We start from the raw sequence: 21,018 nt of genomic DNA on the forward strand, positions 1-21,018 counted from the left end.
CAAAATTCACCCGCACTGTAGATCAGGTAAATTATAGTGTTTTCTATCATAAGAGCTTGTTTTCATTTTGTAAATTTTGGCAGATGTTAAGCATTCAGGCTGAAACTTTTTTCTATAGATGTCTGCCTCAGGCCATTTTTGTATGCGCTTTTTCCTTTATTTTTGTTCCTGTGAGTGCATGTGTACAAGTTTAAAAAGGAAGGCATAAGTGTCCACAGCTTTCACAGAAGTCAGTAGGAGCTTTGTTTTGAATTCATGCAGTTCTGCGTAATGTCAGGCATTGTAAAATCATGTCCTAGTCAGCCAAGATCGGCAGCTGCTTGGAGTATTTAAAAGATTCTTTCGTAAAAAGATGAAAGCATTACCTCTCTCTCTAAAAGCAGCTATGAAGTTAAAGTAATATTTGAGGCATGCGTGGAATTATAGCAATGATTGTAATTTAAAAAAAAAAGTATTAATTCTGTATTCAGAACAGAGACTGAATGCTACATTTTTTATGCCCATGCATATAAGGACAGAAAAAGTACTGAGTAGTATTTCTTCTAATTCCATCCTCTATAGTAATAGAAGTAAGTACCCTCGCAAAAAAGAAAAAAAAAAACCACAACCAAACAGTAAGTGATCACATAATTAATACTGAAGGCATAAGAGAGTCAAATTAGGCTTGCCATGTTGTTGTATTAATTTAAAGTTGCCTTTCCTAATAAAAAGCAGGTAGCTAGTAGTACATTAAGAAACTATATAAAATAAATGAGAGAATTAATTCGCAATATTTAAGAACATAGTCTGAATCATAGACCTTCATTTTCTCAATGTTTCATGATCCTGTTAATGAATCCTTTGACCAACCTTTGGAATATGTCCTGCTAGTTCATTCTACACGGTGGTTGCTCAAGAATCATTCGGCTCTACTTAGCTTAGAGGAAGGTATGCTTTGATTAGTGTCTGAGTTTAATGAATTAGCAGTTTATACCTACATTTTGTCTGTAACACAGGAGCTGATTCCAGTTTGTGCTTTTTTAAGATACAGTTTTCCATGGTCACAGATTCTTGAAATTAATTAATTATCATTGTCTGTTTCTCTGAGTGTAGGTACCGCTGTACAATAGTAGAGGAAGTTAACTTTCAGAGAAAGTATAAAGTTGCTGAGACTTTCCTTATGCATGATTTAAGACTAATGAAAAGGAAGAGGGTTTCTGCTCCCATAGTGGTTTTAGAAGAGGTATATAGAGATTAAACTGCTTACAGAATTCTCTTTTTTATATAATACTATTGTGTTATTTGCTATACGGCATTACTAGTCACCTTTAAAGTGTTACTTTTGCAATTATGGAAGACTTAGCAATATTTTGCTCAAAACTCATCTATTTTCCATAGATAGTGTTGCTAAGTAGGCCAAACTGTACAAGGTGCGGTTGTAATAGTCTTCCAGGACATGAAAAGTTGCTATAGAAGGAGTAGTCCTTCTGACTTCTGAAGTGAACAAGAATAAATGTACTTGGTGATTAAGGTTAGATATCCAACTTCTCATACTGAAGCTCTTCAAGTACGTTCCTGATGAGCATCTTTTGGGGGTGACCAAAGTATACTTGAACCTGTCTGAGGGTGAGGGTTGGAACTAGAACATGTGAGGACCCTTTCAGCCATAAATCTGAACTCTGCACTCCTATTTATGTATTATGGTAACATTGATAATTATGGTCAAAATTTGAATCAGTTGCAAGGGAGGGGGAAGGAGGCAAAACTCCAGTGCAGATTTCCTCTGCACTGAGTTTTAGAAGAAATTGAAGTACTATTCTAATTAAATGTGTTGATGCTAGTTTTGGGGGGATTGGTATAATGAGGATTTAATAATTAATCCCGGTAGGTCAGGAAAGAGGTTTTACAGAAAATTTACAAAATTTGACTCATTTTACAAAATTACTAACACGTCCTACAATCAGGATTTCAAAGTGCAGGAGGTTAGAACTCTCTTCTTCAGGCAGTAATAAAAATTCAGGCTGTAGATTAGATGTGTCCTGGCAGGGATTTTAAACAGGTGATTTTTGCACAGAAGGGACTGGTTTGCGTCAGAGGAAGCCTCTTGGGGTTTTCATATTTGGAGCCCTGTGAATTCTGTATTTCTCAGGCGATTACTTTTGATGTCCCCGCTTATATTCAGTATTCGCTGTAACACCTGTGTATAATATATTTTATCTATATAGACTGAGAAAACGGTAGTTTTAAGAGAGGTCTTGGAAACTGGGAGAAAAATGTAGCTGAAGACTGGACTGCACCATTGATCGAAACCTTATAGATTTGTGCTCGGTTACATTGGTGCTATATGTACATATAAGGATCTGAATAATGAGTAGCTTACAGCTGTGTTCACTTGAATAGCATTTCAAATAATATGTACTGTTCTGGGTTGTTTTATGCTAATGACAAAATTAATTATATTCAAGAGCCTTTTTGCTCATTTTTAAATATTTCTATTTATCATAAGAGCTGTTCTTCAAAATGTATTTTAGCATACATTTCAATTTCAGAATATACTTCTTAACTTCCTTGCAAACAATTTTAAATGCATTTGAAAGTTAAATTATATTATCAATGCATGGATTCTGAGGTCAGAGGGAGTCATTTAGTCCAAACTCCTTTCTATACAGGTGATAGATTTTTCCAGAAGCTGAATTTAAGAATGTGTTATCAATACATCTAATCTGAAAACTGTTACTAATTCTGTTAATTTTTTGCAATTATTATTCTCCTTATTCTTTAATAATAGCTTATGAGTTTTGGCTTTCTCTGTCTGAATTTTATTTCCTAGAATTAAGTAATAGTTCAAAAAAACCCCAAACAACAAAACCCTGATCAAGACTGATAGAATATGCTGAAATAGTATAACAGCTGCATAAAGTTATATAGTGCTATATATAAAGTTATATAGTAAGCTAGATAAATTATGAATGAAGCATAAGCAATTGTCCAAACAATTAGTTTTATGTTGAATCAACTTGAATCAATAGTATTAACTAAATATTGATTTGTTTTGTTATTTATTATGTATTTGTTAAAATATTTATTTGAGGAAGAAATCCAGCTGGTGGAAACAAAATTTTTACTAGAACTTATTTGAAAGAAGCGTTACAAATGCTTAGAATACTCCCACATTTTCAATATCAGTTAAGATAGTTGGGAATGATCCAGTCCTGGCTATGTTGTGGTCTAATTGCATTCTGCATGCTGCTAGTCCTGTTAATTCAAAAGTTAAAGACCAGATCCAGAGCCTGTTGAAATCACTAGAGGACTGTATTTTTCAGTCAAATTACATTAAATGTTTGGTTTTATAATATGATAGCATTATACAGTTGTGGAGTTCGGGTACTTTTAAGAGTACTTATTTAAAACACAAATTCATATTCTGTTCATGTAAGTATAATTGAGTTTCCTTTTACCTAGGGATTTATAATTTTTTCTTATACTTCACATAACCCTTACTTTGTATCAGTAATTTTTATTATGACCCTTTGTAAGCCATGATTTCATCATTTTTTGTTATTTATGAAACATAAACTCTTAAATAATCCTACCTGCACTTATCAGTGATGTCTGCCTTGGTTGTCTCCCCTACCTGATGCTCTGAAACAGGATTCTCTAGATCTGTCTCCTTATTCACAGAGCGTACCACATTTAGCACATTTACCACATGAAGTACTCTATTTGCATTTTCAAACTTATCAGCCACTTCTGTTATGATTCCTGTAAGAAAGCAACAGTTACAGTAATACATGTTCAGTAACAAATGCAAATGTCTGGTTTAAAGACAGAAGAACAAACCTTAATAGTGTAAGTTGTCTGTACTTTTGGGATTGTTTTCATGTCATCCATATTTTCTTATTCCTCTTGTTCAAACAGTTTTAAATTGCAGCGTAAGATATTCAAAGAAGAAATTGAGTGGAGATTTTGAGGGGTTATCAGGATACAAAAAATAAGGTATTTGAGGTTACTCTAGCAATTCGTCTTATTTTTTCGTAACAGTGTTGGAATGGGGAAGAAATTTTATATTTTTAATGCAAACACCCAAAAGATGTAGCCAAAATAAGTTGTACTAAACATAGCAAAGATGAAAAATACGTAGCATAGTTGCCATGGCAAAGCTTTTTCTTCTTTCTGGTGACAGGCAAAGCAACTGGGAGGACTCTTGCTTCTCCATATGACCTTGGTACCCCATCAGTCTCAGGTCCTGTGGGACAGCACCCCAGAGAGCTTGCCGCCAAGCCTGCAAGCAGCAGTTCTCCCTTTAGAGCCAAAGGACCATTTGCTCACTCAGCATCTTGGCACATCTTTTGTCATCCTGAGGTGCTTCCTGATTGATTCTCCTGCCTGAAAAGTGAGGGCAGAGGAACCAAAGCAGGGAATTTTAAATATCCTTGCTGGCAGCCTTAAAGACACTTTGCTGTCACTGTTGCAGGTGTGAGAAATTCTGTCAGAATTGCAGGTAGCATACAACATTGCGTTTAACTCTACATACAACGCCACCACCACCCCACCCTCCGGAAGACCTCAATTTTTCATGTGTTGCATTGTCTTTAAAGAAGCATTCTTCATGTCTGCTTCTTTCTTCTAATAAGCAGTGTAATATTAGGAAAGAAGATGACTTTTTTTCTCCTCTATCAGTATCAGTGTACAGATCTGAATTCACTGAGAGCAACTCAGGGTGGTTTTTGTGTGCAGAAGTGATGGCTCCCAATGAATTTCTGCACATGCAGGAGCTGGTATAACATAAACATGGCAAATTCTATTGTAATCTGTGCACAAGGCACTGGTATTTTTTTTATTGCATTTGACTCAGCAGGAGACTGATTTCTCGAATTTCATTCACAAAGATGAGATGCCTGTAGTCATTTGATCAGTAATATCTTATTTGTAAAATACCAGCCTGTTCTAAGTTTCAAATTCCAAAGAAGACTTAAAAAAAAAAAATCTAAAGGTAACAATCGAAAAGACTGACTTATTTCGACTTATTTCTAAGGAACCTGTTTCCTTCAGTAGGAAGTCAGGATTTGCAGTCAAATGCATCATGTGAAACAGCAAGATTTTCAGGAATTTTTAGCTATCAATGTAGTTAAAAAAGTAGGTTGCCAGTGCAGTCTGTGGATTTTTTTATAATTATGTTGAAATTGAGTCATACTGATTTAATTGCTGTTGTGGTAAATTAAGGGTCTGCAAGAGCAGCAATGAACAATTCTCTTATCAGATTATAACTGTTTCTATCATTGGCAAATGAATTTTTTTGTTTTGGTTTGGTTTTTTTCCAAAAGCCTCAATAGTTAAGTGTAAAAGCATTGCATCTCAAAAACAAACTCTCATATAGGCATCCAGTTGCAGTTGGCATATTTCTAACAAGACCTTCAGGGCTTTGTTGCTGTAGGGAAATACTAGCAATTAATGTGAAATCTAGTAAGTGCATGTCTGTCTGCTAACTTAATAAATAAAACATAGATGGGTTTTATTAGCTGCCAATTGTATCCAGCAACATAGGCAGTGAACTGTGATACATAAAATAAATTGGCATCTTACAAATACTATTTGAGAAATAATTATAGTCCCTGAAGTGATTAGCCATAATAATAAATTTTACTTTTCCACTTCTTCATGCTATTTCAAAATTAATTAACTATAGAAAAGTAAACTATGATTTTGTGATTTAATCAAATATCTGTTAGTGCCAGGATCTTTCTGGGGTAGAAGAAGGGTCTGCTTCCTTTGATACTCCTTGTTTTCAGTCCAAACCATGAAATGTTATGTTTGTATTGAACATAACACTTTTTGCACAGAAACTTTGTATTTTTGTAATACTCAACATGAACATAGGGGACAGAACTGTGCTCCAGTTAATTCAAAACTGTATGAGCATAAAGGAAATTCTTTAGCAGACAGGCCCCACTGCCTTTTTGGCAAATGCAATATCCTGTTGAAATGGATCTTCCAAGCAGTGATCTAAGGCTTAATATATACTTATGTTTGATATTTTAATGTGGGTCTTGACATGTGTTCATTGTGAGAAATATTACAAAGGTGCTCTGGAAAGAACTTGAGAGCATCTCTTAATAAAGTGGTAGGCTGTGGCAGATGATGTTTCATATCCCCACTTTTTCAGTTCTGTCCACAATATCATATGGAATAGAAATGTCCTTTTCTTCTTCTTCCTCTTCAGAAGTGGAGGAGAAACCACTCTTGAGTATTTCTGTTTTTTTGCGTAACTAATTTATAATTTTCCTACTTATATTTAATAGGGTAAATTTGTTTTTATCTGTGGTTTTACTTTTATTCCTAACATGCTTTAAAGTTCTTATTTCAGGGTTTTGGGTTTTGGTGTTGGTTTTTTTTTTTTTAAGTCTACTACTTATTGATATTCTGTGATCCCTTTAACTTCTCTCATCAGTTAGTAGCATTATAAATTTTCACTTTACCTTCAGTGCCTTTAATTGCCTCCTCTTCTGTTCCCTCCGTATAGATTATTTAATGTTTTATCAGTGCTCTCACATTTTCTTTTAATGGGTTCATTTTTATATCAGCATACTTTGTAATGTTGATATTTGGAAAATTCAGCTGACATACTGGCAGCTTACAAGGAAAAATAGTGACTTCCATAGTTTGTCACCTTTAAGACAAAGCTATATATATATGTTTCTGCAAGATGATTAAATTCATTTTGGGGGAAAAAAGATGTGATTTTTTTCCTTGAACTTTCAGATCAAGCAGTGTGGTTATTGTGGTCCCTTCTAGATTTAAAACTGAAGGCTGTGTAAAAACACCATACTACATTATTTAAAACTTTCAGATACATGATTACCAAGAACTTGGAACTATTTTTAAAGAGGCAGAATTACTACTCTGCTTTTGTCTACGTTTCTTTGCTCTAAGTATTTTAAGTCAAAATATTTGTTCTGAAAAATTTGAGCTTGTTTATTTAGTTTGTTTTTACATGCTCTTCCCTTCAAGGGCAGTTGTGTTATAGAAATGCCACTGAATGGATATGAATTTGGAATTAGGAAGGGTAAAGTAACTGTCATAAGATGTGAGAACAACAGCAGCAAAAAGAAAAACCTTTGAGAATTGATTTCTAAGTAAGCAAAGCAGCAGCAAAGGAGGACTTTTTTGTTTTCTTTTTATGGACTGTGTAGAATTTCAGCCTTCTGCAGTCAGATACACACATACAAAATAGAAATAATAAGGCCTGTCACAAACTTAAGGAAATGCTACACATATTAGACAAACAAGGACTGTCTAGTTATAAATTCTAAAATGACTGTTTTCTTATCATTTTACTGTTGCTTCTGGTTCTTAACGTGTGTGCCTGCTGGTAGCTAATATTTGAGACTGACCAATAGATGTGATTTTCTAGTTAGTGTGTACTTCTCAGAGTGAGCTAGTGAGTCACCGTCACTGTCCGTTTGGCTTCTTGCTGTCAGCCAGATTTTGCTGCCTTTCTCACAGCTTTTTGCAACTCTGTCAACTTTGCACTTTTAACAGTTGTTCCTTGTCATTTCACTGCACCGTTTGCTCTAAGGCTGTTGATTTTCCTAGTTTCAGAACTTCTCAGTTTTGTTTGGCTATGTTTAAAGCTAAACGTTAAAGCTAAACTCATGGTTTCACATCAAAACTACCCTTAAGTATTACCATTATGCTAATCTTCTTATGGGTCATTCATATTTCTATTGCATTTACTCGTCTTTCCTTTTATTTGTTTACACACACGGTTAACATCCAGAGTTGCTTCTGAAAATAGACTATCAAATTTGCATTAGTCTTTTAAGCACCTGTGTCAGTATGTTCTAATGGTGTTACTGTCGTGCTGCATCTTCCTAAAGCAATTCAGAGCCCAGTTGTCTGTCTCTGTAGTGAATACTGCAGCTACTTGAATTAGTTAACTTTTTCAAAAACAAGGACAAAGAAATACTTTCAGACTTGCACAAAGTCAAAATAAACCTAAAAAAATGTACCTATATTCTTGCAAAATTATTCCCACCAGTCAGTGACTGCCTTCTCAAAGGCTCATAATATAAATGCAAGGGGAGCATTGCAAACGAACAAGTAATTGACTGCTATTCAAAACTGCTTACAAACATGAATATTATAATAACCAGTAGAATGGCAATTACAGTCTGTGTGGAATGTTAATGTGCTACTTTGCATGAAGTAGGCCTTTGTTATGAGTTCATTTTATAGGTGAGCCAGTGTAGATTGTTTTCAATATGAAATATGACATGCAGTGGTATTAATAAAATCTTGTTGCACATATTGCCATCTCTTAATATGCAATTAAGTACAGTTTTAAATTGTAAGATAAATCATACTGCATGCAAGAGCAGCAAATTAAAAACCACTCTGAGTATTTTGTCATTATTCTTTCATCAGTTAGTGTCGCAAGGTGGTGCTAGCTATTGTGGATCTAAATTCTGATGATTGCAGTTAGTGTAATTTTTACTCATAACTGTAATGAATGATTATTTTGTTTAACCCTTAAGAGTGAGTTCTTTAAATTTAATTTCATGTAATTTACCAACTACAGAAAATAGGTTCTTAGCTATTATTTCCATGCAGAGCAACTGTTCTAAAATATTATTCGGATTTGAGATAAACTGGTAAAGATATAGATGATGAGTTGTAGCAGACCTGGTCATATGATAATGTCTTCTTAGAAAATATGTAATGGAATAGAAAGGGTTTGGATAAAACCAACAGATTTAGACTTGCAGTCATCTATCCTGAGAGAAAGAAAGATTGTGATTTAAAGAGGAAACAAGTGAGGATTACAACAGCAGTATAGAAACCAGTGTCTGATGTAAAGAAGAAAAACTGAGTCGTTCTTTGCCCTTTATCATTATGGAAGAACTAGATGGCATTGAAATTTGAAGGTTAAAAAAACTTGCATCTGAGAAAAGACACACCTTTGTTCAGAGGTAATATCTAGTATATTTTCTTTCCTGATCTTCAGATCCTGTGTGAGAACTTTCTAGCTGCTTCCTCTGTGTGGATATTCCATGAAAATTCTTGTCATATGAGCTAGTTCTCTGTAATCTTTTTTTTTCCTCTGCTTTACCTTTTGTCTTTGGACTATTGATATCACTTCAGATGTGTTTCTCTCTAAGGCAGTAATTTTCAGCCAATACTTTGTGCTTCGCTGTGGATCTACATCTTATGAATCCTAAAGGGTGAGTAAGAAGAGTAGATTCAGGAAGTACTGTGCTTCTAACCTTTATCTTGTTCTCAGAAAATGCCGTTAGAACATGCTGCAGTTTATACAAGGAGTCCCAAATGTCCTAAAGAATTCAAAAATTGAAACTGCTCCTTGAAAACCCTCACTTAGCGTTTCTGTATGTTTCCAAAGCTGTAATGGGGCAGCCCCTGGAAAATGGGGCACCTGGTGGCAACCATGGGAAGACCAGATATGAGTGGAATAACTGTTTCCTTGTCACAGTAGTCTCCCACCTTCAAATGATGGTTGCTTTTGGGAACAATGCATGCGGATTACTTCCATAAAAATATTTTGAGCATTACCCACCTGATCTGTTAAGCTTTTTTTTTGGTACAAATGTGGTGAGAAAGAGCATTGGTTCAGGAGGAATGTTCTGTTGACTATCTGACTCTCCCTATTGTTAGAGTCTAATAAGTAGAAATTTGCTAGGAGTCGCTTATAGCATAACATCTGTGAACCTTAATTTTGATAGGATTTGATTTTGTTTCTTCTCTCCTCTTTTAATGATTCAATCTGTGATGATTTTCTGTCATATTTTTGTTAATGTATTTCCTGCAGTCATCTGAAATCATTTTGAAGAGCTAGGTGGCCTGTGTATTTAGTATGATTTGTTAATATGATCTTTTAATATCTTTCACAGTGGTTTTAATCCTGCCTGATAAATTAACCAACTATGTTAAATTGCATTAAATTTACAGCATTATATCTGTTTAACATAGCAAAGAGAAAAGAGGAATGCTATTGTGTTACTAAAGGCACTCAGATAAGCATTGCTACTTTCTTGTATGTATTCCCTACTGGTAATTATTAAATAGAATTAGGTGACTGTAAACAGCCTTGTCCATAAAATGAAGTAGCAGGTATTTTGAATTATGACATCTGGTCCACAGTTAGGAAGATGCTTTATTTCTTGTTCCAGACCATTTAATTTAAAAAAAAAATATATCTGTCTCAAACTGAAGCTTACCTATCGTTTTGAAAGGCTAGTCGTCATCTGAAATGTTGGAGTTTTTCTAATCTTTTCAGGACAAATTTTTAATAAATATCATGCTATATCTAACATTGCATTCTCATTGCACAGTAAACCTGACATTAGCATTGCATTTCGCCTACTGTGTGCTCATTTAGTAATTGGCGAGTATTCTGGCACCTGCAGAAAGAACAGGATCATCTCTGAGAATGTTCTGAATATCGGTTACCTTAATTCTGCTAGTACGATGCTATTTGTTGTTTTACACAAAAGGTCATGTGCTGTCTTAATGGTGGTAAGGATTAGGGACTGATTTTTGTAACCTTGAAACTGTGTTAAGCTCTGAAATTGGTTAGGTAAGTACCATATTGTAATTGCTTTTTTAAATTCTACTTCAGAAAAACAAAAACAGCCTTATGAGATGAAAAGCGTGTTCAAAAGCTTCTCTTCAAAAATGAATGAGTTATGATTAAGTACTGATAAGCATGTATCTTGCATTACTGTCAGGATTGTGTTTGTTAGAGCGAGCCACTAAAGCAAAGTGATTGCTGTTTATTTTCAGTACCTCTGTGCGTTTTCTAAAGATATGTAAACTTCGGTCTATAAATCTGAAATTAATATAGCTGTATTTTTCAGCAATCCATTGTTTTCTGATGTGATTTTAATTAATAGAGGACTTTTTATTGTTGTTGTTATTCAAAACTTAATTTTATTACCTTAGTGTCATTCTTTACCTATAAAAATGTTATATGTATGATGTTTACTTTCAGGACTTGCTTAGATTACTAGCATTGCTGTATACTTTATGACATTTCCTGTAGGATGAGAATGTAATTTCTTATGTCAACAAACAGCATCTATTATTTTGATGATACGGTTATTGCCTATGGTACTCCTACACTTGCTTGTGGTAAATGAAAGAAAGGCACATCAGACAATGAAGTGATGTTATGAATGTGTTACCTCTCACCTGTTTGCCAAAACCAGAAGCTTGATAGGTGTAAGGCTGACCCAGGGAATTGAGTGGAAATCTTGAAGGACAGACAAATCTGCCTGTGAACAGAACACAGTTCTGTCTGGGAAGGCCCGTTCAAACATCAGCTGCAATCAAAGCACTGTAGGGTTTCTGGTCAGGAGGAGCTTCCTTACCACTTTTAAGAACGCTTGAAGAAAGAATATGAAAGCTGTTTTCTGTCCTACTCCTTGCTTTTCTTACGGACTGTAGCTACTAAATGGGGAAACTGATGGGCTGACAGCTTATATTCTTCCTGCTTTTTTAGCTTGTTTTTCTGATATGTTAGAATAACTTTGATATGATACTTGACCTTCTAGTTATAAAATCTGGATGCTTATGTGCTAGGACCCATACTATGATAGATACTTTCACAATCTTTATTTCAGATTCTTTTCTGAAAAAACTAATAAGAACCCAACATATTTCATGCTTCAGATGTGAAGAATTGATTTTTATTTTTTTTCATTCTAGAATAGATTTCAAAACTAACATATATGACAGAAGTGACAATTCAAGTTTATGCCTTGTAGATTGGAGTAAAATAGGTTTATAAATTCCCAGTATCCCAAGAAGGCTGATACATTAATCTTTTTGGTTGTTCTCTCTAAATGAGATTTCTTAGTGGCTCCTATTTTAGCTTTCTTTAACAGGATAATGGGGATTAGAATTTACTTTTTAAAGCTTTGTGGGTCTTCGTTATGTTACTTGCAAAGCGGTTGTTATGATTCTTACTCCAAAATGGAAGCTTGAATGCTCTACTGCTGGTATATTTCATTTCTTACAATATGTTGTGGAAATCGTATTACTAGATAAGAATAATACTGCTTAAGATGGCTTGGGAGTTTCTTGTAATTCAGTGTGTCATATTAAGGGCTAGTAACAGATGACCCTGCTAAATGATATGTGGAAGAGGCATGATGCATAGATGTCTCGGGGATAAGCGTCTTCCACTTGGGTGATAGAATTTGAAGTGCTTGTTCTCTTTGCTATCAAAACTATTTTCCAGGGTATGCCAAATTATTGTGTCTGGGCAGACATCATTTTGGCAAGATTCTTACTGTTGCTTCTGAAAACTCTCTAGCGTGCAGCTGGCTGGGACATCTAAAGTGTTGTTCACAATATGTTGCTCAGGACTGTTGTCACTGCACATGCTGTAGATTCATTTGTTCCAAGAGTTTAGCTGATGGTCCCTCCTCTGGAATTTAACTTTCAGAAATGTTAGTAATTCCTTGACCCTTTCTGGAGGCATGTTTGGTCTTGATCTGTAAGCAGAATTGCTGAATCTTAGGGAGCCACTTGAGAAGAAAGTGATAGCATGAATAAAGACGCCACAACTAGAATTTCAGATCCCATTGAATAAAAGATCAAAATACTTCGAAAGTTTGGGGCAGGGGGGGAGTTGATATAAATTTAAATAAGGAATTGTAGGTGATGTGAATTTTGCTTTAGATACTGAAAGAGGGTGTAAATCAGTTTGAACTTTCTTGGCAGGTGAATATTGATGTGGTTAATAAGGATTATGATTACTGGGAGGGATGTTAGGGAAATATGCATTTCAAATCACAAAACAAAAAGCAATTAAAGAGAAATGCTAATCAGCTAAAAACTGAATCCCAAGTCATGGCAATTTGTAATGTAATTACCTTTTATTCAAATACAGTAGTATTAAAATCAGAACAAAAAGATTTCTAGTAAAGTCTTTCATGCATACCTGCCTTAAATATTGTAGAGATGCTTATCAGCATGTTATTTAAACATTAAACAGCAATTAGAGATAACCTCTTTTATCCTACTGTATGCTTTCTTATACCATGGATATTGTTGGTTTTGTAAATTTTAATGATCCACATAGAGGTTACTTACATGCTTGTGGAACATCCAGTTAAAGGACTTCCCATGTTGTTTTGAAGTAAAATACCTATTACCCAAATATACATGCCACACTCTGAAAAATGTTTGTCTTCTGTTTAGGACTTAAACACAGCAATGAGTAGCCTGGACAGGGATTTCTCAAAGGAAAAACAAAGGGTCAAAAACAGAATTCCCTGTGAGAGTCTTCTTTATTCATAAAATGAGACTGTATTGCCACATGAGGAAAGAATTCATTCATTCTTGAAATATATTTCCATTAACCTCTGACTCAGCATGGATGGGTAGAGTAAAACAGTGTTGATTTTACTGAAAACTTTAGTTTTGTCAGCATTACCTTAGCAAACACAAATTTACTAAATGCTCATCACATGTTGATAGAGTTTCCAGTCCGTAACTTCTTTCTTATTTTTCATTATGATAATTTAGAAACTTTTTTCCTGAAAAGTAGTGCTGTTAAATCTCTCTCCCTTTAGGGACTTGTTTTTATAATGATATACTTGTTAGGACAACTGTAGTGTTAAAATACAGAAAACAGTTTCAGAGAAGCATCCCTCCTATATGCAGGCATAGTGAGCACAGAAATATTTTTTTCATTTCTGTGGACATCAATGGCTATTATTTAGTTTGTCACTGCCTTGTTGTTTAGTCCCAGATCCGCCTTCCTCATAGTTCTAGATGGAGCAACCCCTCCTATTTCCAGAAAGCCAAGGCAGCAAATAAAATAAATAAATAATTTTTAAAGGGAGTTGGGATAATTGACCATTAAACAGCATACCCAGTGTTGTGTATGTCTAGAAATGTGTAAATCAAGCTTAGACATTTTCTAACAGGCATGCTCCACTTCAAACAGTTTGAAGTAGTTTGGGTAAGTCCCGTGTTCTGTGTTACATGGGACATCAGCTTACGCTCTCTCTGTGGCCTCCTAACCCATGAATTTTACTTTTCTTGCCAAGAATTCAGTCTGCACGTGTACCTGCCTGCACCAGCAGCCTTCTGCAAGGAAGCAAGGGGTAGTGGAACTATTTGTTGAGTTGTGTTGGTTGGTAATGGACTATTTCAAGGAAGATCTATGCTCTTTGCCTGCTCTCACTCGCTCTAAAGAATTTCTAGGAACTTTGGCTCCATTTGCTTCCCTGAGGAGGGGACAGGCCATGGGGGATTTTTGCTGGAAATGGCTAGATGGGCAGATTTGGTTCTGCTCTATCCTCCGTCCTACTTAACTACCTGAGTGATCACAGCCCAGGAGCTGGTGGTGCTGCAGTTCCTACTGCCTCTGCGTCTGTTGAAAGGCAGTATTAGCCATAATACTTCCCTTTAGAAGTTCCTGTTTATTTCAGTCTTCCCTTTATGCTTCTCTGAAAAATATGCATGTAAAAGGAGAGAAATACCAACTTTTAACGCTTGATATTTCCGTGAAATTTGAAATAGAATTTCTTGGGATATAGAAGACATCTTGCTAGCATAAAGTTATATCCCTGCTGAATAATAGAAGTTTGCCAAGAAATGGAAGTGGCAAAAGTTGCAAGAAAAAATTTACAAGAAGCAAAACTGTTAGATCATGATGGATTGAGGAGATTTGGGTGGAACACTTCTCTGCTAAAATAGCCATCTTCTAGAATTGTGAATTTTATCACTTTCTAAACAGCAGAGGTTTATAAACACTCGTCTTTCCAGTTTGATTCAAATTTGTATCAGTATGTCAGTATTTTATATAGCATTATGTTGTGTATAATTATTGGTTGCAATATACATTTAAACTCAGTATCTTCATAGGACTAAAAAAGCCTGAACAGGTGTTAACTAAATTATAGGGATAGAAAAGCAGTAAAGCTTTTTTCGTTAATCAAACATAATGGTGCTTCTAGATTAATTCTAATTGTTTTAATTTTGTCAGAAATTACAGCATTTCAACATTACATTCTAAACTAAAAATAAGTTTTCCCGAGTTAGAGCTGTTTCTGGCTTATTTGAGAAAGCATACAGGTGTTGCTGAGGCTTTGTCCGTAGCCTACATAAGTATCTGAGTTGCATGGAAGCAAATGCTAGTTGCCATGAACATAATCTCTTTCTTTTCATCTAACTTGTATTTGCACTGATAGAGTATTGTCTCCATTTAGTAGGTCCTTTGAGACATAAAAGCAATAAAAGTTATTTGCCTATACTCAGAAGGTAACATTCAGTTTTTTGCATGTGAAAATTCCAGCCTCAACAGACGGCGTCACTAGAAATATGAGTTGCAACTGGTAAATGGCTTAAAAATTGTAGAGTATGTCTGCAAAGCTAATATTTATTCTCCTGTTCTTGTTTATATTGCTCTTATTGAGAGTATTTGAATAGATGACATAAATGTGCATGAACCACATTCTAAGTGCAAACATTGCACGTAGAATATCACTTGGGATTTTTTCTGAATCTGGTTGAATAACCTTCAGAAATTACATCTACTGTTCTGTGAAGGTTACTTCAATTAATTCTGTGCTTTCAGATCCCTACTTTTTGTCCAAACTTTTGCAGAAGACCCCCAACTCCAAATCTGTCCAGTAAAAGAGCAGTGGCTTGGAATTTGATCTGGGGCCATCTGATCTGTTGCTTTGCAAAGAGGAAGGATAATAAAAGCCCAGGGACCTGGAGCACAGATGGCTTTTTAGCATCCTGACTGTCATTGCTGCATACATTTTTGAGCAGTTTCCTTTAATGTATTAGTCCTGGTTTCTATGATAGCATTTGTAAAGAAGACAGGTTAGAGAACTTCTTCCCTGCTTTCAGATTGTGTAGTAAATACGTGTGCTATTCCAGGTGATCACCGTGTAAGGTAGGAGAAGCTTGGAGAATTAATTTCAGCCAAAACCTTTGACAATTCCTGCATTCTGAACTTGGTGATGTAAATATATGAATGCTGATTAGCAGATCATCAAATCCAGCCAGGAGATCCTTGTACCCCTTGTTTCCATCTGATGTAAAGCTCAATCTTATATAATTAATAATTTTTTTAAAATTATTTAACTTTGAAAAGTTTTGTTGGATTGAGAAATTGTAATAAGAAAATAATTCCAAAAGTTAAGTTCAAAACTGAGGTGTGTACTAAATGCATCTTACTGCTAAGAAACACATTTCCAAGTAACTGGTGAGGAAAAATTGGCAAGGACTGATCTCAGAAAAAAAAATAGTATCCAAACCCCATATTGCATACCCGTCTGATCTGTAAAAAGAGTGATTATCTTAAAGTTCTTTCTGAAAAACAGATTTAAGTGTTAAATGTAGTTAAAGTTGGTATTAATGTATTGGAATTGTAGTCTATAAGTGAGGTTTGCGTTACAGACATACCTTCTGAATTTTCTGGATGGGCTAGCTGGGTGTATGTGTGTGTACACATACATATGCCACTACCCGCTTACACACATAGGTCTGTTATCTGACGGCACCATTAGGTAACAGTAAAGGGATTCCTTTACAAATTCAGTGGCATAAATTTGCATTGGTAGTAATCGCATCAATTAGTGCTACAAGAGACATCTAACAAAAGAAATGGAGACGCATTTTATTCAGGTTGTTAAATGGGTTGGAAAGGTTAATAAGCCTTGAGCCAGAAAATGTCCTAGACTGATATCTTCCCCCCGCCCTGTTTTTGTGAAACAATATTTCAAAGTGCATTTGTCCCCTGAAAAGCAATAACCTCAAAAAAATACTCCTCCTTGCCATCAGACTTACCCTTTCTGTTCAAAGTCAGTTCTGTGTGGCTAAAATAATTTTCCTTTAGTGCAGTAGTATTTGCAGAGGAAAGAGAATTAGTTAGGTTGTGGTTTCTATTATCCATAATCAATTAGATAGTTTACTAAGTTGCAATTAGTTGCACTTTTCAAGACGCACTGAAAGTAACACAATTGCTTAACTGCTTGGAAGAGCTTGAGGTTAGGGGGATAAGTGAAGTGACATAATTTGCCTTTCTAAAACATTTTCTATTGATTCCTCGTGCAAAAGGAAGATCTGAGTGAATTTACAAGGCCAACACATAAGAATCAAACAAAGGTTTTTGCTTGTAATGTTGTACTTCTAATATCCAAATTACAGGAACTGAAAGCACAGAGCTTCAATTTATGTTTCTACATAGTCATTTTTCTGGGCACAATCATACTTTATCACTGTAAAGAGTTTCAGGACATGGTACATCTGAAGATCTAGTTTAGAGCGGGATGAATTACATCCTGCAAGACTCAGTTGCCAAAACTTGGACATCTAATACCACACTAGATGCGATGCCCTAAGGTTGTACTCCTGGCTTACAGCTGCTGACTCTTATGTAAAGCTCTACTCATCCACATGCCTTGGATACCCATGGACATCCAAAATGGCAACAGATACCTGCATTCAAGCAACTGAGTCCCATCCCCTGCTTCCATCTGTTGGCTAAAGCAGGAATCAAGGATAACTATCTCAGCCTGTTGATGCCTGTGTTTGGTCAGATGACTCCTACACTGAAAGTCTTAGGAGCAGACTTTGTAGGCCTTTAGAATCATGTATTCCCTAGAAATTCAGGAAATCATTAATACCAGTTATTTTCTCAATTTTGAGAGAGCTGTAATTTAGTCTAATCAGCAAAATAAATACAGTTATCTCACCAGTATCAGTTAATAGTCAAAACAATCACTGTTTAGGCATGGTTGTCCTAGAGGCAGATGCTTGATATTTGAAGAAACATACTGTCTTGTAACTCTGCTTTAGAAGGAGGTTTTCCCTAGTTATAGAATTTGATTTAATTGGACTTTAAAAGTATGCAAATAATTAATATTGTCCTTTTATATTTTTTGCTGTATGTAGTGATAAGAATGTCAATATCGAATTCTTGGCAGCAGCTTTTGAACTGCAGATTTTTCGTACCCGGTTCCAGGGAGACAGAACGGGAGCATGCAAGGCTAGGGATAATATTTTTCAGTAATTAACCTAAATTTCAAGATGTTTAGAAAACTCAGCAAAATTACTTTGCTACATTGAGGCTTTGCAGTAGATTGGCTATGGCCTCTTAGTCTTGTCCCTAAGGTGGGAGGTTACCTGAAAGACATTACCCTAGAGAGCTTCAAACACAGATTTTAGGTTTAAGAACTACTAGCTCAGAAAGACAAAGTGAGCAGCTGTTTTTACTTTTCAGTTCTGATCATCCATCAGGCCATTGGTAGATTTTGCTGTTAAGGAGGACACAGAATTTCATTCCAGGGAGACAAGTCCCCAAGGTTTAAGTTTTTGTCTTACCGGTTGTTCCCTCTGTACAGCAGAGATTCTGAAAGCTTCAGTTTGAAGCAGTTTCCAAATACAGAGCAGGTAAATTTATATTAGATAAAGCTATAAGGCTTTTAATGAATTAGTAGTTTGGTCAGTGAGCTCATTTGACAAACTGACTCTTCCACTTTGTAACTGACTCAGATATGTAGTACTGGCTTGTGTATTTTCTACTGATATTGAGAATTTGGACTTTTTGTTTGCTTTCTAGAGGTGTCACTTGAATAGGTGATTGTCTATATTTGAGAGTAAAAAAAAAATAAACCTTTTTTACTTGTTATTTTATTTCTCAGAAGAAAGAAATCCACCCAATATCATTGTATGCCTAAAACAAACAAAGCTGCTGTTGTTGTTTATCTGTAGATCATTATTGTATGTCACAGCCTCTGAATAATTAGGTAGAGAAAACCCTCTTTGACTCATGAACAGGATGTTATGTTGACTTTTCATTTGGTAGCACGATGGAGAGTTAATTATTTGACTGTTATCACAAAAAGGAAGACATTTCTTGGAAGTAATCCTACTGAGTGTGTAGCTGTTCTGATCATATAAATACTACTGCAGATTTTTACATTATTCCTTAAACCGTCATCTGAGATGGTGGGCTGCAGAAACATTTTCAGACTGTGGTTATATATCGATTTTTGTTTATTCCCAGATGCAGGCCATGTACGACATTACCCAGTATGAGAATATTTTTCCTTTGTGCATGATTCTGGAACAACTTCTTCAAAATGAGACAGAAGAAGGTAACGTTTCAAGCTCAGACTATGATGGAGAAGAAAAAATCGAATTTCTGAAGAACCTTGATCGAATTATTCTTCATCTCTCAGATGAATTCCCTTTGTTTTCTTTATATTTATGGAGAGTGAGTGTTCTTTTGAACTCAGCTCAAATACAAATTGATTAAAACAAGTAGCCTGCTTTTTAACAGTGCATTTGTTGTGGGATTGCATTGGAAAATTTTTGAGCCAGACAGGAAAATTGTCATTATTGGAAAACATTTACTTTAAACTACTATGCTATACAGCAGTTTCAGAGATAATGCAGTTTATTTCCAATTTTAAATATAGAAAAAAATGTTATAATCCAGGTGCTGGTTTTGAATAAATGCTGTTTCTCATAATGGAAAACAATATGTTGGTGTTTGTGTACACAACAAAGTAAGTTGTTTCAGGTGATGTTTAAAATAAGCACTATGAATTTTAAAGTCTAGGCATAAAGTGTGTGTAGAGCTTTCAAGTTAGGAAACTAATGCCTGTCTTTTAAGAGTTGTATAGCTTCTGTGTACTTTAGAGGCAATGGCTAGTTGGCAGCAATAAAAATGTTTCTTTTTAAACTTGGTAACTTATCACTACAAATTCTTATAGGACAGACTTTGTTTCTGATTTAATCAAAAGTGTCATCACCTGAGCAAAATAAAATCTGACGCTTAGTTTTACAGCTTTCTTACATGCATTGTATACTGCTTTTCTTTACTTGTGTATGCACAAGTGTAGGCACGGTAGGCCTAATTCACTCCGAGTTGACTGATGATTTCAAAGATTTAGGCTGAATAAATTAACTCCTTTAATGATTACTTTAAACCTTTCTGTTCAAAATTAATGAATATTGAAAAAAATCCCCTTTGTATATTTATGTATTATCTGATTTTAAAAATTTTATTTTTATGATGGAATTATATTCTTAGTAAAAATTAAAGTAACATATTTTAACAGAAATCATCTTAAATATAAAAGGCCTTTAAAGTTTGAGTTCAACAATACCTTAAATGATCCAGAGTCTTTGATAAATTTAGAGGGGAACTAATGACATTTAGTTCTATGATGAATAACATTTACTTCTAATAGATAAACAATGTTTTAATTTTGTTATGTCTCCTAGTAGTGCATATTGACCGTAAATATAAAACATTTTTAGCATTAGTCCTTATCCTTCCCCTTGCACTTGTTTTGTCAGATCAATTTTTGTCAGAAAAATTCTCTGAAACACCACTTTTTAATACTGTAAATAATTTATCTTGTTAATTTGAATGCATTTATTTCAGATAATAAACCTTTGTTTTCTGTATATGTAAAATATATACATATTTACAAAACAGGTTACTCTGATGTTGAATTGGCTCCCCAAAGAGAGATTCTTATACTTGTTTAGACGCTGGCCACTGTTCTTTCTTAAACTTTGTATTTGGTATGTCACATGGTAACATTTGTTTAATGCTTTCTTTTAGCAAACTAACTTTCAACAGAAATGTTTGATTTGCAAAACAAGTGTTCCTGAATAGTCACATTAGGAAATAGATCAGATAAGTTTAGCCGAATTAAAGCAAATTAAGTTAAATAAGTATGTATGTTTGGTAGCCACTCAGGAACTACTGTGCCCTTTTTGTTAGTGCTTGACTTTGTTTGTTTCATTAAGGTAGAAGATCAGTTCTTCTGCCTCCCTCCAGAGCACTGAAAGCATTATTATGAAAAGAGCAAGGAAAGGAATAAACAAAAGGAACTGGTATCTAATTGATATAATAATTTTCATTTTATAAAAAAGCTTCATTCAAAAGTATTTTGTAAAGACAACACAAAACACAGGATGATAATGGAATCTGTATAATAGCAAAATGTATATTGTTTCAAGACTCCTGTTCTAAAG

General features: G+C 34.8%; 1 protein-coding gene across 1 annotated transcript in view; it reads left to right on the top strand.

The window, feature by feature from the left end:
- Positions 1-19,986, top strand: part of MEI4 (meiotic double-stranded break formation protein 4) — an 86,700-nt gene extending 66,714 nt beyond the window's left edge. Inside the window, exon 6 of the mRNA XM_069804549.1 lies at positions 19,031-19,986. Within this exon, the coding sequence (XP_069660650.1) occupies positions 19,031-19,282 (252 nt within the window). The 3' untranslated portion in view covers positions 19,283-19,986. The remainder of the gene's footprint in view (positions 1-19,030) is intronic.
- Positions 19,987-21,018: the final 1,032 nt, after the last annotated feature.

Source organism: Haliaeetus albicilla, chromosome 17 (genome assembly GCF_947461875.1).
Source record: "Haliaeetus albicilla chromosome 17, bHalAlb1.1, whole genome shotgun sequence".
NCBI lineage: Eukaryota > Metazoa > Chordata > Aves > Accipitriformes > Accipitridae > Haliaeetus > Haliaeetus albicilla.